The 20,674-nt window shown below is 32.6% G+C and overlaps 3 protein-coding genes across 6 annotated transcripts in view; all 3 read left to right on the top strand.

Moving 5' to 3' along the window:
- The window catches only part of LOC127517459 (E3 ubiquitin-protein ligase DTX1-like), a 185,519-nt gene that overhangs the window by 16,499 nt on the left and 148,346 nt on the right, over nt 1-20,674 (top strand). The gene's annotated exons all lie outside the window — the stretch shown is intronic.
- Nucleotides 1-20,674, top strand: part of LOC127517460 (E3 ubiquitin-protein ligase DTX1-like) — a 185,519-nt gene that overhangs the window by 16,499 nt on the left and 148,346 nt on the right. For both annotated transcript variants that reach the window (XR_007931252.1, XM_051903164.1), the window contains exons 3-9: nt 2,460-3,180; nt 12,500-12,561; nt 13,568-13,729; nt 15,352-15,413; nt 15,541-15,699; nt 15,930-16,091; nt 20,096-20,185. Coding sequence is in view for 1 of the 2 variants with exons in the window: in XM_051903164.1 (XP_051759124.1) it covers nt 2,460-3,180; nt 12,500-12,561; nt 13,568-13,729; nt 15,352-15,413; nt 15,541-15,699; nt 15,930-16,091; nt 20,096-20,185 (1,418 nt within the window). In the remaining variant the exon portion in view is untranslated. The remainder of the gene's footprint in view (nt 1-2,459; nt 3,181-12,499; nt 12,562-13,567; nt 13,730-15,351; nt 15,414-15,540; nt 15,700-15,929; nt 16,092-20,095; nt 20,186-20,674) is intronic.
- LOC127517455 (zinc finger protein 208-like) overlaps nt 1-20,674 on the top strand; it is a 138,661-nt gene that overhangs the window by 92,933 nt on the left and 25,054 nt on the right. The window lies entirely within an intron of this gene.

The following is a 20,674-nucleotide window of genomic DNA, read 5'->3' as shown; positions in this document are numbered from 1 at the left end:
GAGGTTTGGGTTCAGGGAAGAGGACAGATGAGGATAAAATCATCTGAGGATCCGCCAGGATGTGACCAGTGCATACAGGAAGGACATGGAGAAAGTGTGTGTGTGTCTGTGTTTTCCTTAACTCTGTGTTCAAGTGTTGCTCTCAGTTGAAGTCTGAGAACAGAATGTCCTGTTATATATACAGCCCTAATCACAATTACACTTGAACAGATTCACAGCCAATGGAATTGAAGTGGTTTACTGTTGTAACATCTTTATGTGTGTTATATGGTGTGTGTGTTCATGTTTACGCACGTGACCTTGCTGTAAGTCACATTGAGACTGTCCATCATGATAAGGCCTGCGGGAAACTTTTATCTAGTCAGGCGGAAATCTCCAGATCTGTTGACTGTAATTCTTGTTATGCAGCGCATTCTCATATCCTCATCATTTTGGGGTTAATTTATAAGATACAATAACAAACGTACATTTTTAAAGTTGTAAATCACATAAGTTGGTCTTCTTTTATCATATGACAATGAATGGGTGGGTTTTAAATAATTTTACTACTTTGATTTGATCTTTACGTATACAAACAAGTGTATGAAACTTCACTTGTAACCACTGTCAATAATTCATTCCCAATGAGGAACTGGGAAATACTTGGTGCAAAAGTTCGCAGCTGTAACGAAACGTTTCAGATTGAGTTTAAGGATGTGGCACTTTGTGGTCTAACCTCAGGTCAGTGATGCCGTTATGATCCGCCCCGGGTGGGAAAGTCAGGGTTGGATTGTGAAAATTCAAGGTCAGTCGTGCTGATTGTGCTGATGTGTGTGTGATGATCTCATGTGTGTGACTGTAATTGTTCTTTAATGAGCTGTAGAACAGTTCAGTGCTGCTCTCCTTCACCTCTCCTCTTCCTCTTCCTCTGCCCATCTTCCTCCCGTCACGTCCCTGCAGTCGCACTATCCGTCCTGTCTGGAGCTCCTTATCAAACATTTCATTTATTTATTTCTCAACATTTTATTTCAATTTTTTTCTTGAAATTTAAAGATTTTTATCGAAAAATTTAATATTTATTCTCGACATTTTATTTAGACTTTTTCTCGAAATTTAACTAGTTTTTTCTCAACGCAACAACTTTATTCTCGACTTTTTATTTTAACTTTTTTTTTTCGAATTTTAACGTTTTTTTTTTTCGTGAAATGACTTTATTCTCAACAATTTATTTTAACTTTATTCTCAAAATTTTATATTTTTCTCTACTTTTTATTTTATTTTTTTTTTCAATATGTAACCTTTTTTTTGTGAAATAGTGACTTTATTCTCAAAATTTAATGTTTATTCTCGACATTTTATTTCAACTTTTTTCTCGAAATTTAATGAGTTTTTTCTCAAAACAAACACGACTTTATTCTCAAATTATTTAAACTTTTTTCTTGAAATTTAACAATTTTTTTTCTCAAAATAATGTCTTTATTTTCAATTTAATGAGTTTGTTCTCGACATTTTATTTAAACATTTTTTTCGAAAGTTAACAAGTTTTTTCTCAAAACAAACACGACTTTATTCTCAAAATTTAATGAGTTTATTCTCAACATTTTATTAACTTTTTTCTCGAAATGTAATGAGTTTTTTCTCAAAACAAACATGACTTTATTCTCAATTTTATTTTAACTTTTTTCTTGAAATTGAACTATTTTGTTCTCAAAATAATGTCTTTATTCTCAATTTAATGAGTTTGTTCTCAACATTTTATTTAAACTTTTTTCTGAAAATGTAACGATTTTTTTCTCAAAACACAACGACTTTATTCTCAATTTAATGAGTTTGTTCTTGACATTTTATTTAAACTTTTTTCTCAATTTAATGAGTTTATTCTCAAGTTTTTTCTCAAAACACAACTTTATTCTCAAAATTTAATGAGTTTACTCTCAATGCTTTATTTGAACTTTTTTTCTTGAAATTTAATGAGTTTCTTCTCAACACAACGACTTTCTCGAAATTTTAAACGACTATATCATGCAATATCTAAACATTCTTAAATCAAGATACATTTACTGAAGAAGCAAAGTGACTTAAGATATTAAGTCTTGCTTAATAAAAAAATATATATCAAAATTATGTTTATGCTTAAAACAAGAATAAGTGTCTGCTAATGGGGTCAGAAAAATAATCTTGTTTTCTCTTTGAATTATGATTATTTTTCTGACTCCGTTTTAAACACAAACTCACTTCATTTTGATTAATTTTTCAGACTTAATATCTTCAGTCATTTCTCTTCTCCAGTAAATACTAGAGACAAGAAACACTGATTCAACCCACTGTCACTCATTCATTACTTGCAGTGTGAGAATGCGTTGAAAAATAATTAAAGTTGTTTACATTGACAGATGATTTTATCTTACACTGAATTTGATTAAAGGTATGCTTTGTATTAGTTCATTAGTTCTTCATTAGTTCTCTCTCTCTTCCTACAGGCACAATGCGTCCCGTGCAGCGCAATTTCTACGACCCGTCCTCGTCTCCGGGCAAGGGCATCGTATGGGAGTGGGAAAACGACTGTGGATCCTGGACGCCGTACGACATGGAGTTGTGCGTCAGCATCCAGAACGCCTACGAGAAGCAGCACCCCTGGCTGGACCTGAGCTCGCTGGGCTTCAGCTACCTGGTGGACTTCGACGGCATGTCACAAACCAACCGGCAGAGCCAGAGGAAGCGGCGCATTCGCCGGCGGATGGACCTTGCGTATCCACTCATCGCCGGATCCATCCCCAAATCCCAGTCCTGGCCCGTGGGCACCAACTCGGGCACCCCGTGCACCTGCCAGCAGTGCATGCTGGTCCACAGCACACGGGCCGCGTCCAACGCCATCCTGGCCCTGCAGCAGAGGAGGAAACTGTACGGGACGGAGGGCGGAGCCAATCAGACGGCCACTGTCGTGAGGCAGAGCAACACCTTCGCTGGCTCCTCCCTCTGGTCGCCCACGACGACTGTTGCCAGGGGACACCATAACAACATAAAGGTCGTTGGAGGAGCAGCTGGGAAGATGGAGATGAACGGGGGGAATTTCCCATGCGCCCCTGCGCTGGTGACGCTTCCGACCAATCACGCGCTTACTATTAACGGACAGAATAATCTGAACCGGCCGGGAACGCAGCGGATCGCGGTGACGACGAGCCGAGGATCCATCCCTCCTGGGTAAGACATGATTCTGATTCTGCTGTTCAACAACATGACAAAACTGTGCTGGAATGACTCTATCTATCTATCTATCTATCTGTCTATCTATCTATCTATCTATCTATCTATCGTTCTATCGTTCTATCTATCTATCTATCTATCTATCTATCCTTCTGTCTATCCTTCTATTTATCATTCTATCGTTCTGTCATTCTATCAATCTATTTTTTCGTTCTTATCATTCATTCTATCGTTCTATTATTCGATCTATCCTTCTATTTATCATTCTATCGTTCGTTCTATCATTTGTTCTATCTATCTATCTATCTATCTATCTATCGTTTGTTCGTTCGTTTATCTATCATTATTTATCGTTCTATCGTTCTGTTTATTGTTCTATTTATCGTTCGTTCTATCGTTCTATCAATCTATCATTCTATCACTATATCGTTCTATCTATCGTTCTATCTATCTATCTATCTATCTATTGTTCTATTTATCATTCTATCTATCTATCCTTCTGTCTATCCTTCTATTCATCATTCTATCGTTCTGTCATTCTATCAATCATTCTATCAATCTATTTTTCGTTCTATCATTCATTCTATCGTTCTATCATTCTATCTATCCTATCTATCCTTCTATTTATCATTCTATCGTTCGTTCGTTCTATCTATCTATCTATCTATCTATCTATCTATCCTTCTGACTATCCTTCTGTTTATCATTCTATCGTTCTATCATTCTGTCAGTCTATTTATCGTTCTATCTATTGTTCTATCGTTCTATCTATCCTATCTATCCTTCTATTTATCGTTCTATTGTTCGTTCTATCATTCGTTCTATCATTTGTTCTATCTATCTATCTATCTATCTATCATTCTATCTATCATTCTAACGTTCTATATATCGTTTGTTCGTTCGTCTATCTATCGTTCTATCTATCGTTCTACCGTTCTATCGTTCTGTTTATTGTTCTATTTATCGTTCGTTCCATCGTTCTATCAATCTATTTATTATTCTATCACTATATCTATCGTTCTATCTATCGTTCATTCGTTGGTTCATTCTATCTATCGTTCTATCTATCTCTCTATTTATCATTCTATCATTCGTTCTATCAATCTATTTATTGTTCTATCTATCTATCTATCTATCTATTGTTCTATTTATCGTTCTATCATTTGTTCTATTATTCTATCTATCTATCTATTGTTCTGTCGATCTATCTATCGTTCTATCTATCTTTCTGTTGGTCTATTGTTCTATCGTTCTATTGGTCTATCTATCATTATATTGGTATATCGTTCTATATATCATTCTATCTATCTATCTGTCTGTCTGTCTATCGTTCTTTCGGTCTATCTATCATTCTATCGTTATATCATTTGATTCTTTTGAATATCTATATTTTGAGCTGTTTGCACTTCATTGCATCATTCTTTTGTTTGTTTTTTGGTGCTTTTCAGTTTTGTAGAGATCGATTGTCTTGAACAGGGAAATAATCAATAGTGTTTTTCACTGTGACGGTGAATCAGTCAAACACACACACACACTCTCTCTCTCTCTCTCTTTCTCACACACACACACTCACACACACACACACCACACACATACTCGCTCACACACGCACACACACATACTCACACACTCACACACACACACTCACTAACTAACTAACTCACACAGGTTTGTTTTTGTGAATTGTGGGGACTCTCTGTTTTTTATACTGTACAAACTGTATTTTCTATCACCCTACACCTAACCCTACCCATCACAGGAAACTGTGCACATTCTTACTTTAAAAAACTCAAAAAAAAAAAAAAAAAACCTCATTCTGTATGATTTATAAGCCTTTTGAAAAAGGGGGACATGGAGTAATGTCCTCAAAAGTCACCCTCTCCTTGTAATACCTATGTCATACCCATGTCATTATACACATTTGTGTCCCGATATGTCACAAAAATGTGCACACACACACACTCACTAACTCACACACACACACACACACACACACTTACTCACTCACACACACACTCACTCTCTCTCTCTCTCTCACACACACACACAGACACAGTGCTGCTGTAATGCATCTATAAATCCTGTCCTTTCCTCTGAGCGTGTGAAAATCATAGTTTGAGTGTGTCTTTGGTCGAGTTAAACCGCATACAAGTGTGTGTGTGTGTGTGTGTGTGTGAATCGTTTGCCATCCAGGCTGTGATACACAGGGGGAAGATGAATAATGGATCAAGGCAAAACGGAGCCTCAGCAGAGACACACACAGACACACACACACACACACACACACACACAGACACACACACACACACACACACACACACACAGACACACACACACACACACACACACACAGTAAAGCATCTAATGAAGGGGTGTAAATCCTAGGAAATGTGAAGTGACGATGAAACCACATTTCTGAAACCACAAACACACTTCAGCAGAATCACAGAGAGCAGCGCAGAGACGGAGAGAGGCAGAAAGAAAAAGAGTGTAAAGACAGATGAGTTTGCTTTGTTCCCAGGCGAGCGGTTCCACACACAGGATGAGCGTGGTTCACACACACACACATGTATGTAACACTGCCTGTGCATGTGCATAAACAAACACTCAAGCAGATAGCGTGAGATAAACAAGCATCACGTGCACAAAAAAACACCATCGATCTCTCAGCTGTGTGACATGAACACACGCACAGACTCAAAGAGTGAGAATCTCTCATAAATCTCACAGACAATTACATTTTTTTTATTCACTACCACTTAAATAGTGAAAACAATTCGCTGCTTATCAGGTTTCACTATCTTTTTAAAACTATTTTGACCCTTTTTACTGTGTCACAAACCCCTGATAAATCCTTGTCTGACAATCATTCTTTTCTTTGTTTTTTGGTGCTTTTCAGTTTTGTAGAGATTGATTGTCTTGAACAGGGAAATAATCAATAGTGTTTTTCACTGTGACGGTGAATCAGTCAAACACACTCACACTCTGAAACACACACACAGCTTTGCACAAGGCACTGGAATTGTTTGCGATTCAGTTTGATTCATTCGGACAGTTCACTCGCACTGAATCGTTTCTATTGGTTACATTGAAATAGTACCAGAAATTTAGAAAACAAAAAGAGCGTCAGATGAAGTGATATTCACCTGCAATCCTTTTTAGGAAACAAAACTTGGAAATGTTTTCTATCGTTTGTCAGCACTGAAGCAGATCTTTATTGCACATACAGCTTGTGAAAGACTTTATATCCCATATCAGAAACAGTATAAAAAGAAAAGTGTCAAAATACGGGGACAGTTTTTTTCTGATGATGAAATGCTAGAAACGCTTCTGGTTTTGAGGCCTCACACGTACATCAGCGCCTCCACACACAGTTCAGTCAGAAGGAAGTTGTGTTGCACTACTGAGTCTGATTACGGTGTGATTTTGCACCACCACTAGAGGGCAGAGTCTGACAGATTCTGATGCCCAAAACCACTTACACAAACTTACCATGGTACAGGATCTAAAGTACTTTCACCAAAACACCATATTCCAGTTTCTTCTTGACTGCAGATTGTGCTAAATCTCAATTCAACTCATTTATTCAATTGATATATGCTCTTATTAATCCTTAATCATTAATTATATCTGAAGAGTTTTGAGGTTAAATGATGTATTTTTTGTCAGTGATCTGTGCTTTTATTTTATGTTGCATATTAATGTTTTCATGTTTATTTGTTAATGTGAGCTTTGTGGATACAGTAATTCATTTAGTTTTGTACAGTAACGAAAGTTAAAAATTAAAGTGAGAGTAATTATTAATTGAGTTGATATTTAATAATTCCATGGATCACATGTACATTTCAAACATCTTTATTCATCATAATCCATAGGCCAATTGAGCACAATTTTTTTATTTTATTTTATTTTTATCTTATTTTATTATTCATTGAGTTATTATTTAATCATTTCATGGATCAGATGTACATTTCAAACATCATTATATATAATAATGTAATCAATCAGCAAATTGAGCAAAATCATTTTTATGTTATGTTAGCCTGTTATATTAGCCTATGTTATGTTGTTATGTTATGTTAGCTTATGTTATGCTGTCTTGTCATGTCACGTCATGTTATGTCTTGTCATTTAATGTTATGTCATGTTATGTTATGTTATGTTATGTTATTGTTATGTTTTGTCTTGTCATTTAATGTGATGTCTTTTCATGTTACGTCATGTTATGTCTTGTCATGTTATGGTTTGTTGTCTTGTCCTTTAATGTCATATCATGTTATGTTATGTTATGTTATGTTATGTTATGTTGTCTTTCATTTAATGTTCATGTTATGCTATGTTATGTCGTGTCATTTAATGTTATGTCATGTTATGTTATGTTATTGTTGTTATGTTAGCCTATGTTATGTTATGTCTTGTCATTTAATGTTATGTCTTTTCATGTTACGTCATGTTATGTCTTGTCATGTATTGTTATGTCTTGTCATGTTACGTTATGTCTTGTCATTTACAGTTTTTTTCAATTGCTAACAAGCATTCACCAATACTTAAAGTACGTTTTCTAAACTCTTAACACAGCAACACACATCACACAATTAGCCAAATAGTTAATTTTCTGCCCAAAACCATATTTTGTTAAATAAACACAAACTCTACATTTCAAAATGCTAAAAACCTTTTTCAACACATACTAACTCTATCAAAACACAGCAAACCTGATTCAAAATCGAGTCGTTCTGTCAAAACATAGCACTAGTTTTCTATCCAACATGAACATATAGTCAATCATAGTGTAATGACTGTCAAAATACTAACAGTTGATGGCATTATGAAAACTGCATTAGTTTCTACCTGCAGAAAATATGAAATCCATAGTTTCCTTTTACTGCAGTAAAAGTATAATGCATGTAAGCCATTCTACATTTTTGGTTGAGTGTTGAATGTGTGCATTATTTTATAGAATGTACAGTAGAAAAAGAGAAGAAGAAGAAGAAAGTAACAGAATTGCTCAGGGCAGCTTCTGGTCAAATGTGTCCCCTATGCTGAACTTCAGTGTCCCCCTTGGTTGAAATCTCTTTCTGGGATTGGGTGTGGTGTTGATGTTGCCCCATATAGAGGGTGGGATGGTGGTAGTTAATGTTATGGTTTGTTGTCTTGTCATTTAATGTCATGTCATGTTATGTTATGTTGTCTTTCATTTAATGTTCATGTTATGCTATGTTATGTCTTGTCATTTAATGTTATGTCATGTTATGTTATTGCTATGTTATGTTAGCCTATGTTATTTTAGAAACGTTAATTGACTGCATTTTGTGTGAAAACGACATGAATTGTGTTAATGGTATGGCCACAACAGACGGATGTTCTGCTAAATGTGTTTAGAGATTTGAAAATGTGACTACAGATTGGACAAAAGTATGTTAGCAATTGAAAAAAACTGTAATGTTATGTCGTTTAATGTTATGTCTTGTCATGTTATGTTATGTTGTCTTTCATTTAATGTTCATGTTATGCTATGTTATGTCTTGTCATGTTATGTTATGTCATGTTATGTTATTGTTATGTTATGTTATGTCTTTTCATGTTATGTCATGTAATGTCTTGTCATGTTATGGTTTGTTGTCTTGTCATTTAATGTTACGTTGTGTCTTGTCATGTTATGTTATGTCTTGTCATGTAATGTTATGTCTTGTCTTGTCTTGTCTTGTCTTGTCATGTCATGTCATGTCATGTTATGTCTTGTCATGTTATGTTATGTCTTTTCATTTAATGTTTTGTCTTGTTATGTCTTGTCTTGTCTTGTCTTGTCTTGTCTTGTCATGTTATGTTATGTCTTTTCATTTAATGTTTTGTCTTATGTTATGTTATGTCATGTCTTGTCATGTCTTGTCATGTCATGTCATGTTATGTTATGTCTTTTCATTTAATGTTTTGTCTTATGTTATGTTATGTCATGTCTTGTCATGTCATGTCTTGTCATGTCTTGTCATGTTATGTCTTTTCATTTAATGTTTTGTCTTGTTATGTTATGTCTTGTCTTGTCTTGTCTTGTCTTGTCTTGTCTTGTCATGTCATGTTATGTTATGTTATGTCTTGTCATGTTATGTTATGTCTTGTCATGTTATGTCTTTTCATTTAATGTTTTGTCATGTTATGTCTTGTCTTGTCTTGTCTTGTCTTGTCATGTTATGTCATGTCTTGTCTTGTCATGTCATGTTATGTTATGTCTTGTCATGTTATGTTATGTTATGTCTTTTCATTTAATGTTTTGTCTTGTTTTGTTTTATGTCTTGTCATGTTATGTTATGTCTTGTCATTTAATGTTTTGTCTTGTTATGTTATGTTATGTCTTGTTATGTCTTGTCTTGTTATGTCATATCATGTTATGTCTTGTCATGTTATGTTATGTCTTGTCATGTTATGTCTTGTCATTTAATGTTGTCTTGTCATGTTACGTTATGTCTTGTAATTTAATGTTGTCTTGTCATGTTACGTTATGTCTTGTAATTTAATGTTGTCTTGTCATGTTACGTTATGTCTTGTAATTTAATGTTGTCTTGTCATGTTACGTTATGTCTTGTAATGTTATGTCTTGTCATTTAATGTTACGTCTTGTCATGTTTTGTCTTGTCATGTTATGTTATGTCTTATGTTATTTCTTGTCATGTTATGTTATGTCATGTTATATTATGTTATGCCTTGTCATGTTGTTATAATTCATTGAGTTATTATTGAATAATTCCATGAATCAGATGTGCAGTTCAAACATTTTCATTATTCTTCATCAACGTCATCAATAGGCCAATTGAGCCGAATCATTCAATCTGAATTCATAGTTTAGTGCCATTGACATCCCTTCAATAACAAATATAGACCTATGTATAATTAGTAGTGTTATATGGTGTAATTCAGATATATCTCTATGTTAATCATTTAGTACAATGGTACAGTACTTTTCATAAGGGTATTTGAAGCAGATTCATTTTCTAAAAAGCTTTAGAACATCTGATCTAGTTCAGTGTTATCTTATTTTTGGCTTAAATAAACACCAACAGGCTTCAGAGTTCAAATCAACTCAGCGACTGACTTCCTGTTTCATTTCCTGTGCGAGTGAGTGTGTCTGAGACCAGAAGAGGAAGTTGGTGTTGTTTAGTGTTTAATGAGAGCAGGAGAGATGATGGAGTCAGATGGAGACTCAGAGGAGGACAGACGGTAGGATGGCTCTCATGTTGGTTCGGTGGCTCGATCAGGGCAGCAGGGCTTTGACTCGCTGCACGTGGAAACCAGAAAGAGTTTGAGATCTATAACAGACGAGAGATAAAACATGAAACGAGACGAGCGTGACTGTTTCCTGATGCGTATTGTTATGAGACGCTTTGTTTTACTCCAAGGAAACAGCTTAAATCTGTATGAAGGGGTATAGAAATTGTTTTATTTTGTTTTATATTAACATGCAAGTAAACAGCTTAACTCTGTGCAAAGATTTTTATTTAAAAAAAAAAATTTTTTTTTAATTGATTTATATAATCCATTTATCAGATGTACATTTCAAACATCTTAATTATTCATCTCAACGTATAGGCCAGTGGAGCAGAATCACTTTATTTTTTTAATTTATTTTTTTATTAATTCATTGAGTTGTGTAATAATTCCATTTATTCGATGACCAATAGGCTAAAATTTATTTTATTTTTTTCCATATCCTTCATTGTTCCTCTCCTTTTATTTTATTTTATTTTATTTTATTTTATTTTATTTTATTTTTATTTTTATTTTCCGTCTCCATCATTCACTCTTTATTTTATTTTATTTTATTTTATTTTACGTCTCCTTCATTCTTTCTCTCCTGTTTTTATTTTATTTTATTTTATTTTATTTTATTTTATTTTATTTTACATCTCCTTCATTCTTTCTCTCCTGTTTTTATTTTATTGTATTTATTTTATTTATTTTTATTTTATTTTATTTTACGTCTCCTTCATTCTTTCTCTCCTGTTTTTATTTTATTTTATTTTATTTTATTTTATTTTATTTTATTTTATTTTACGTCTCCTTCATTCTTTCTCTCCTGTTTTTATTTATTTTATTTTATTTTATTTTATTTTATTTTACATCTCCTTCATTCTTTCTCTCCTGTTTTTATTTTATTTTATTTTATTTTATTTTATTTTATTTTATTTTACGTCTCCTTCATTCTTTCTCTCCTGTTTTTATTTTATTTTATTTTATTTTATTTTATTTTATTTTATTTTACGTCTCCTTCATTCTTTCTCTCCTGTTTTTATTTTATTTTATTTTATTTTATATCTCCTTCATTCTTTCTCTCCTGTTTTTATTTTATTTTATTTTACATCTCCTTCATTCTTTCTCTCCTGTTTTTATTTTATTTTATTTTATTTTACGTCTCCTTCATTCTTTCTCTCCTGTTTTTATTTTATTTTATTTTATTTTATTTTATTTTATTTTATTTTATTTTATTTTATTTTATTTTATTTTATTTCATTTTATTTTATTTTACGTCTCCTTCATTCTTTCTCTCCTGTTTTTATTTTATTTTATTTTATTTTACGTCTCCTTCATTCTTTCTCTCCTGTTTTTATTTTATTTTATTTTATTTTATTTTATTTTATTTTATTTTATTTTATTTTGTTTTTAATTTCCCTGCATCCTAGAATAGCATTTCTTTCAGACACAATAAAAAATAAAAACTAGTTTCACTTTCTAATTATATTTGATATATAAATATAGCATCTGAACTACATCATCATCATCATCATCATCCTCGCTCTCTATCTAGTTTAATTTCTCGGTCGTGTGGCTGAAACTATCAGGGCTTTTAAGTGAACAACAGTGAGATTCTCCAGACGAAACACTTGATTTGAGATTAATGCTTGTTTATGTGCTGGATAAGCTGATCTTCTCTCCTCAGGGATGAAAGTCTCATTTTCTGTTCTTTATTAATTAGTTTTTGTTCCTCATGTGATCCGATCAGCTGTAATGATGCTTCTTCCACCCGCTGATGTAATTAAGATGATGTTCAGATTAACATGAGCTTTCACATCTTTAGCCTTGTGTTTACATGTGTGATCTGATGGTGGCTTCAGTGTTTGTCACTGGATGCTGATTGGTTCGTTCAGAGCTTAATTTGATTGGACGGTTCCACTGGTATGAACAGATGAGGAAGGCTGTGAGTTTTAGGCTGTATTCACTCTGGTGTTTCGGACGTTCTGTATGTTGATTTCTCATCATTGAATCGTCTCTGATCGTTTATCAGTTAAACTGGATCATTGACTGTGTTGATGTTTGTCATTTTCAGGGTTCCTGCACTTCCTGTGAAGAACCTCACTGGATCAGGACCCGTCCATCCTGCCTTAGCAGGTACTACACTAGAAAATCTAGTGCAATTTCAAATTGTTTAATGTAAAAACAACAACTTTATTTTATTTTAATATTTTAATTGATTCTGCAAGTAAACATTAACTATGTATAACAATATACAACAATTTAAAAATATATATTTTGCAAGTAAACAGCTTAAAATAGTTTCTTTTATTTTATTATTTTTATTTTATTTTATTTTGCAAGTAAACAGCTTAACTGTACAAAAGTATATAAAAATAGTTTTATTATTTTATTTAATTTTTTTAACTAAACAGCGTAATTCTGTACCAAGGTGTATATAAATTAATTTAATTTAATTTAATTTTGCAAGTAAACAGCTTAACTCTGTACAAAGGTATATAAAAATTGTTTATTTTATTTTATTATTTTTTATTTTATTTTATTACACAAGTAAACAGTTTAGCTCTCTACAAAAGTATATAAAAATAGTTTTATTATTTTATTTTTTTAACTAAACAGCTTAACTCTGTACCAAGGTGTATATAATTTAATTTAATTTAATTTGATTTTGCAAGTAAACAGCTTAACTCTGTACAAAAGTATATAAAAATAGTTTTATGTTATTTAATATTTTCTTAAATAAACAGCCAATGTGTATAGAATTTTTTTTTGTTTTAATTTAACATTTTTTAATTTTTAATTTAAGTAAACAGCTTAACTGTACAAAGGTATATAGAAATTATTTATTTTGTTTTATTTTTTATTTTATTTTTATTTTGCAAATAAGCAGCTTAACTTTGCACCAATGTGTAGGGAAATTGATTTTTAATTTTTATTTTATTTTTTATTATTTTTTAAATTTCATTTTAACATGCAAGTAAAACAAGTTCCGATGAATGATTTTTTAAAAAAGACATAAAATAGGAATAAATCAAGAAGAAGTTATATCAGATACACAACTGCTTTATTGGCATAGTATAATTTTTTGTTTTTCCATATATAGCATAAATGAAAGCACATGATATATGTGTGTTTGTGTCAGGTATCACAGGTATCCTCATGTGCGCTGCCGGACTCCCCGTGTGTTTGACTCGAGCCCCTAAACCCATCCTACATCCACCGCCGGTCAGCAAGAGCGACCTGAAACCAGTGCCGGGAATCAACAGCATCCGACGCAAGACCAAGAAAAAACACCTCCGTAAAGGTCAGGCAGCGGAGGCCGTGTGTGTGTGTGTGTGTGTCTGTTTGTGTGTGTTTGTATAGCGATTGATTCTGTCTCACTTTTTTGCTGATCTGAGCAGAACGCACAGAGTGTGAAACGAGCAACAACGGAAAGTGACAAGGTTTCTCTTACACAACCGCATTACAACATCTCAACATGTTACCAAAGATCTGCTCAATGGCGTACTTGTATTTGCTTTTGCACTGCCGTTCCTGCAAAAATCAAGTAGCAGGAATAAATAGTGTACTGAAAGTGTGACAGCAGGTGTGTGTTCCTGCTCTAAAGGTCACGAGAATAAGGACGCTTTGAGGAAAAAACACTGAAGCACACTGTGTGTGTGTGTGTGTTTACTGACTTCGACTATAGTTTAAAGACCACATTTGTTAAATAAATATGGCAGATCTTCTCTTTAGCATCTTTCAATGTAAAAAGGATTAATAAGTAAAGTAGAAACACTAGCGGTGTAGAAAATGAAGCCTGACCAGGGACAAATGCTGTTAGCTGTTAACTAGAAGTGTATTTATAGAGCATCTCTTATCCAGAACGGCACAGTGATGTTATTCTGTATCGTCCCTGTCAAATCCACATCAACTGGAGCTCACTGTTTATTTTATTTTATTTTATTTACTGTGTTTATTATTTTATTTTTATTTATTTTATTTTTTAACATTCAAGTAAACAGCTTAACAAAGGTGTACAGAAATTATTTTATTATATATTATTTTTTTTTATTTTGTATACTTTATTTTATTTTATTATTGTTTTTTTATTTGTTTATTATGTATTTTTTATTTTATTTTTGTTTAATTTTCATATTAGTATTCTTTTATTTTTTATTTTATTTTCACGTTTTAACAGCTTAACTCTGTACAAAGGTATATAGAAGTGTTTGTTTATTTTATTTTATTTTTTTTATTTTTTTTAATAAAATGCAAATAAAATAAGAACCAATTAATGATTTTAACAAAAATACATAAATTATGAATTAATTATGAATAATTATTTTATTTATTTTTGTATATTTTTCATATATTAGTATTTTTCTATTTTATTTTTTGTTTTATTTTATTTGAACATTTTAACAGCTTAACTCTGTACAAAGGCATATAGAAATGATTTTATTTTATTTTATTTAACATGCAAATAAAATAAGAACCAATTAATGATTTTTAACAAAAATACATAAATTATAAATTAATTATGAATAATTATTTTAATTGATTTTTTATTTAATTTTTTTATATTTTTGTATATTTTTCATATATTAGTATTTTTTGTTTTATTTTATTTGAACATTTTAACAGCTTAACTCTGTACAAAAGCATATAGAAATGGTTTTATTTATTTTTATTTTTTTATTTAACATACAAGTAAAATAAACATTAAATGATTTTAACAAAAAGACAAATTATGAATTATTTTATTTACTTTTATTTTTATTTTATTTATGTAAGCAAGCAAATTATGAATGGTTTTAACAAAAACGCACAAATTTAAAAAAAAAAAGTGTACGGATATCAAGATCAAGCACTACACAAACACACAAGCCCACAGTCTGTGTGATTGGGATCTAAACCATTTGTTTGTTTCGTCTCTTTCTTCAGGTAAAAACCCAGAGGATGTGGTTCGACGGTACACAGAGAAAGTCAAAACGGCCCCAGATGAGGTGATTCCTGCACACATGTGATTTATGAGCGTCATGTGACCAGCAGAGCGTTGTCTTGTTTACTAGCAGAGCTAATGACTGAGGCAGCAGATGTCTGTCGGTGTTACTCATTGTTGATATCCGTCAGGACTGCACCATCTGCATGGAGAGACTGGCCACGGCGTCCGGATACGAGGGAGTGCTGAACTACAAGGGCATCAAACCTGAGCTGGTCGGCAAACTGGGAAAGTGTGGTCACATGTACCATCTCCTGTGTCTGGTGGCCATGTACAACAACGGCAATAAGGTCAGAAGATGAGAAGACTCTGATCATATCACTCTGTTTTATTGTACATACAGGGGTGTTTTTCTTCATTTTCTTCAGTAACAAGTTCTTAGTCTTTAACCAAACCAGTTCCAAGATCAGTCACAATATTATGACAATTTATTTGCAGAAATATTGTTGTGATAGTGCTGCAGTCTCTGGAGTCTTCTTCTTGTGTTGTTGTGGTTGAATGTTGCTCATGTGTGTTTCAGGACGGCAGTCTGCAGTGTCCCACCTGTAAGGCCATCTACGGGGAGAAAACCGGCACACAGCCCCCTGGGAAGATGGAGTACCACGTCATTCCTCATTCTCTGCCTGGACACTCCGACACCAAGACTATCCGTATCGTCTATGACATTCCCGCTGGAATACAGGTATATTCAGTGAAATGCACATCTTTTCCTTATCAACACTGCAGAAAATGTGTTTTCCTTTGTCTTGTTTTCCAGCACAAATATCTAAACATTCTTAAATCAAGATACATTTACTGGAGAAACTAAATGGCTGAAGATATTAAGAAAAAAAGTGAGTTTGTGCTTAAAACAAGAACAAATATCTGCCAGTGGAGTCAGAAAAATAATCACTTTGAATTAAGTTTATTTTTCTGACCCCATTAGCAGATATTTGTTCGTTTTATGGATATTTTTGATGATTTTTTCATTAAACAAACTGAATATCTTCAGTCATTTTGCTTCTCCAGTAAATGTATCTTGACTTAAAGGGGTCATGAACTGCGTTTTTTATTGTTTTATAATGTTTCCTGGGGTGCACTTATAATGTTAGTATGATTTTTACATCAAAAATTGATATAATTTAGAAATAAAAGGCATTTTTCTTACCCTGATTTTAGCCGTTTCAAGGGGCGTGTCTGCTGTGAGACTTCATTGTAAACGCCCACTGCTGTGATTGGCTGACATCTTTGCAAATGAAATAACCAAGTATTACTCTCTCTAAAACTTTAGCACGTTTTTACTATTACAGCTCTCAAGGTTAACTAATCATGAAAAGCATTACATTTAGATCTATGGCGTTATATTTAGATTGTGTCATGAAAGGTTGCAGTGATGAACATTGAAGTCGATGTTGTTGAGCTCATGAAAGCAGTGATCTCATCATTGAAACTCAATTTCTGCACACTGACAAATGATTTCATCATAATTAACAGTGCAAACGCGATGTAACTAAGAGAGTCGTTAAATAAAACAAGAGTTTTGGGCGCATTAAACTTGTGCTGTTTGATTGACAGCTCCAGCGACTGTAAAGGGAGCGTTCTTTGATCGCTTTCTATATATAATTTAATCACAGTTTAAATAACAGATTATTTTCATCCTACTAAGAGAAACAAGGTGAAGTTGAGCGTTAAGTCACTGGTTTGATTTACTGACACACAGACAAAGATCATCTGACTGTACATGAATCATTAATATCAGATCAGGCATCAGAATGAACACAGTTACTGACATGTTGTTGCATTACTGTCGAGTCCATATTGTAAAAGTCTGATAATGCCGAAATGCGATTGATTTACCAAAGAATCGAAATGAACCGAATACAAATAAATAAAGCTCAACTGAGACATTCACATTGTTGAAAATAATCATATTCCTGCATTAGGATCTTTGAAAGGTAATGTTATTTTAGTCCTGTATCGCTCTTCTCTCCTCCTCATCTCACTAACACACCAGTGGGCGGGGCTAACGCTGCAATGATGAAGTAGGCGTTGATTTCTTCTGTGGAGGCGGAGTTTCATCTATCTATAGACACATTCGGGGATCAGTCGTTCTCTGGTTCTGGTGTCAATAAAAGCTTTTATTGGACTAACAAGGAAGTTTTCAGTTCTGAATCTTACAGGATATTCTCACAGTACGATGAACTCTTATATATCAAAAGCTCAAGGAAAAGTTTTCGATTCATGTCCTCTTTAAGAATGTTTAGATATTTGTGCTGGAAAACAAGACAGAAATACTGAGGAAGAACATCATTTCTTGCAGTGATTCTAAAAAAAGTGATTCTAAGTAAATATTTAAGTGAGTAAAATATAAGATATAAGAATAAGATTCTTATTTAAAAGATACTTTTTAATGCTGATATTTATGTAATAGTAGCCTGCGTTATCTTAGAAAGAGATTTTATTTTATTTTAACGTTCAAGTAAACAGTTTAACTCTGTACAAGATGTATAGAAGTGGTTTTATTTCATGTTTATTTTATTTTATTTCATTTTATTTTAGTAAGAGATGGGAATGATGGTAACAGGGTTGAAGCGAAGTCGTTTTAATAATACAATATGTCAACTAAAATCTAAAAAGATATATAGAGAGAATAAAAAACTTTTTATATTTTTTGTTTTTGTCAAATTGTGCTTGTTTGCTAATACAGTGAGGAGATGAAGAGCAGGAACAGAACAAACAAGACACTGTCATAAACAAATAACAAAACAACACAAATCCAGTAACTTTACTGTATTCTGTATGATTAAAAATATACATACTAAAAGTTGTTGTCGGATATTACTGTAATTATTGACTCAAATGTTAATGAGGGACACATTTGTAGAAACTGGAGCATTTGTTCTTTGGCCCAGTTTTTGTAGAGAAATGCTTTGCAGCAATATTTAATATGTCAAGCTGTCTCTGCAGAATGACCTGTGGGCTTGTGGCTTATGGTCACTGTGTTTTCACTGTGTTTTGCCATATGTGAGACAGGAAGTGGCTGAGCGGGGATTTCCTGCTCAATGGGGACAGTAGCAGAGCTCATGTTCGGCCTCCCACTTGCTTTCTGGGCTCCCACGTCACCAGATTAGCTAAAAAAATTCCATCCATAATATGATCATCATCATCATGGCAAGAAATGTATTTTTATGCCAGTTATTTTAGTAATTTGAGACTACTGTTCAAAAGTTTGGAGTCGGTAAAGTTGTTTAATGTTTTGAAACTCTCTTCTGCTCTCCAAGGCTGGATTTATTTGATCAAAAATACAGTAAAAATTGTGAAATATTATTACAATGTAAAATAGCTGTATTCTATGTGAATATCTAGTAAAATGTCATTTATATCCAGTGATCAAAGCTGAATTTTCAGCATCATTACTCCAGTCTTCAGAAATCATTCTAATATGATGATTTGCTGCTCAAGAAACATTTATGATTATTATCAATGTTGAAAACAGTTAATATTTTTATGGAAACTGTGATGCATTTTATTTTCCAGGATTCTTTGATGAATAGAAAGTTCAAAAGAACAGCATTTATTTGAAATAGAATATTTTGTATATATATATAATTATTTTTTTACACTTTCAGTGTAATTTTTTTCTTAGTATTTTTGTTGTGTGAGTTTGTTTTTACTAGTTTTTTTTAAATATGTCTAATATTTATTGAAGTTTTAGTTATTTTACAACATCAAGTTAAACTATGTTTTTATTTGTTAATTTGGTCAATTTAATGCATCCTTGCTGAATAAAAGTATTCATTTATTTAAAAAAAAATACATATATATGTATATATATTAAAATTGTGTATACATATATTTTTTTAATTATTATTTTTTTCATTGTCAATTTTCCATTTTCATTTTTTAGTAACTTTATGTGTTTCTTTTTACTAGTTGTTTTTTTTTTAATATGTCTAATACAGTTTTTATTAATTTTTATTTAAGTTTTAGTTATTTTAGAACAAGTTAAACTAAATGAAAATGAGAGATGTTGCTTTGGCGACTAGCTGAAATATAATAAGTTTAAGTTTTGTTTATTATTTAATTGTTTCAGTTCATTTTTATTTTATCTCAAGTAACAAAAATGTCTTTTTTATGGATTAAGTTTTAGTTTTATTTAACTAACCCTGTTCCCCTACAGTATTAGGAAATAATTCTTGCACCAAAACAGTTAAACTTTATCTTTGCATGAATTTTCCACCATCTCTCTGACACTGACAGGTACTTGTGTTACTGCACCTTTAAGACTTCTGCACATGAACAGCCTTCTGTTAGCAATAATTATATAATAAACACCACTAATAAACAATGTGAGGTTGTGACAGTTCGAGTATGTCACATCAAACTATTTCAAAAGAGCCAGAAAAACCTTTTTTCCGTGATAAATCCTCATTAATATTCACGCCACCGGCTGTGTTCCTGTGAAGGCATGCGCTGGTGTTGTATGAGATGAGAGGGATGGAGTATAATGCTTCATTCACTGCAGTAATGGTTTTCTGCTGCGTATGCCTTTGATCTGCACATGTGAAGCTGTGATGTGATCAGAGAGATCTTCTGTTCACGCGCTGACGAGTCCTCAGGGCATCGTTAGCCTCTTCCTCTCTGCTGCGCGCTAATTGAGCGAGCGGCGTGTGAAGTGTGACCGCCTGTGTTTTCTGTTTCATCCAGACCACGGAGCATCCCAACCCTGGGAAAAAATACAGCGCGCGGGGATTTCCTCGACACTGCTACTTACCGGACAACGAGAAAGGCCGCAAGGTGAGATTCAAGATCTGATGTGAATCATATCACTGTGGTTTAAACTTTATTTTTACTGTTGTTTTTCAAGACTATATGAAAATATAAAATATAATTAATGCATTTTATTTATTTATTTATTTATTTTTTAATAAGTAGTTCTGTTGCAACAACATAGTGAGCTGCCAACCATCATGTACTGTTGTTCAAAGTTGGGAATCATTAAGATGTTTTAATGTTTTAATGGATTTTATTAGCTCAAAAATTGTGAAATATTATTACAATTATAAGAGTTATAATAGCTGTGATTTATATTGTAAAATGTAATTTATATTTTGTGATCAAAGCTGAATTTTCAGCATCATTACTCCAGTCTTCAGTGTCACATGATCCTTCAGAAATCATTCTGATATGATGATTTGCTGCTCAAGAAACATTTATGATTATTATCAATGTTGAAAACTGTTCATATTTTTGTGGAAACTATGATACATTTTATTTTTCACGATT

This window comes from Ctenopharyngodon idella, chromosome 8 (assembly GCF_019924925.1).
Source record: "Ctenopharyngodon idella isolate HZGC_01 chromosome 8, HZGC01, whole genome shotgun sequence".
Taxonomy (NCBI): Eukaryota; Metazoa; Chordata; class Actinopteri; order Cypriniformes; family Xenocyprididae; genus Ctenopharyngodon; species Ctenopharyngodon idella.
The sequence above is the reverse complement of the archived record's forward strand: the minus strand, read 5'-3'. Positions and strand labels throughout refer to the sequence as shown.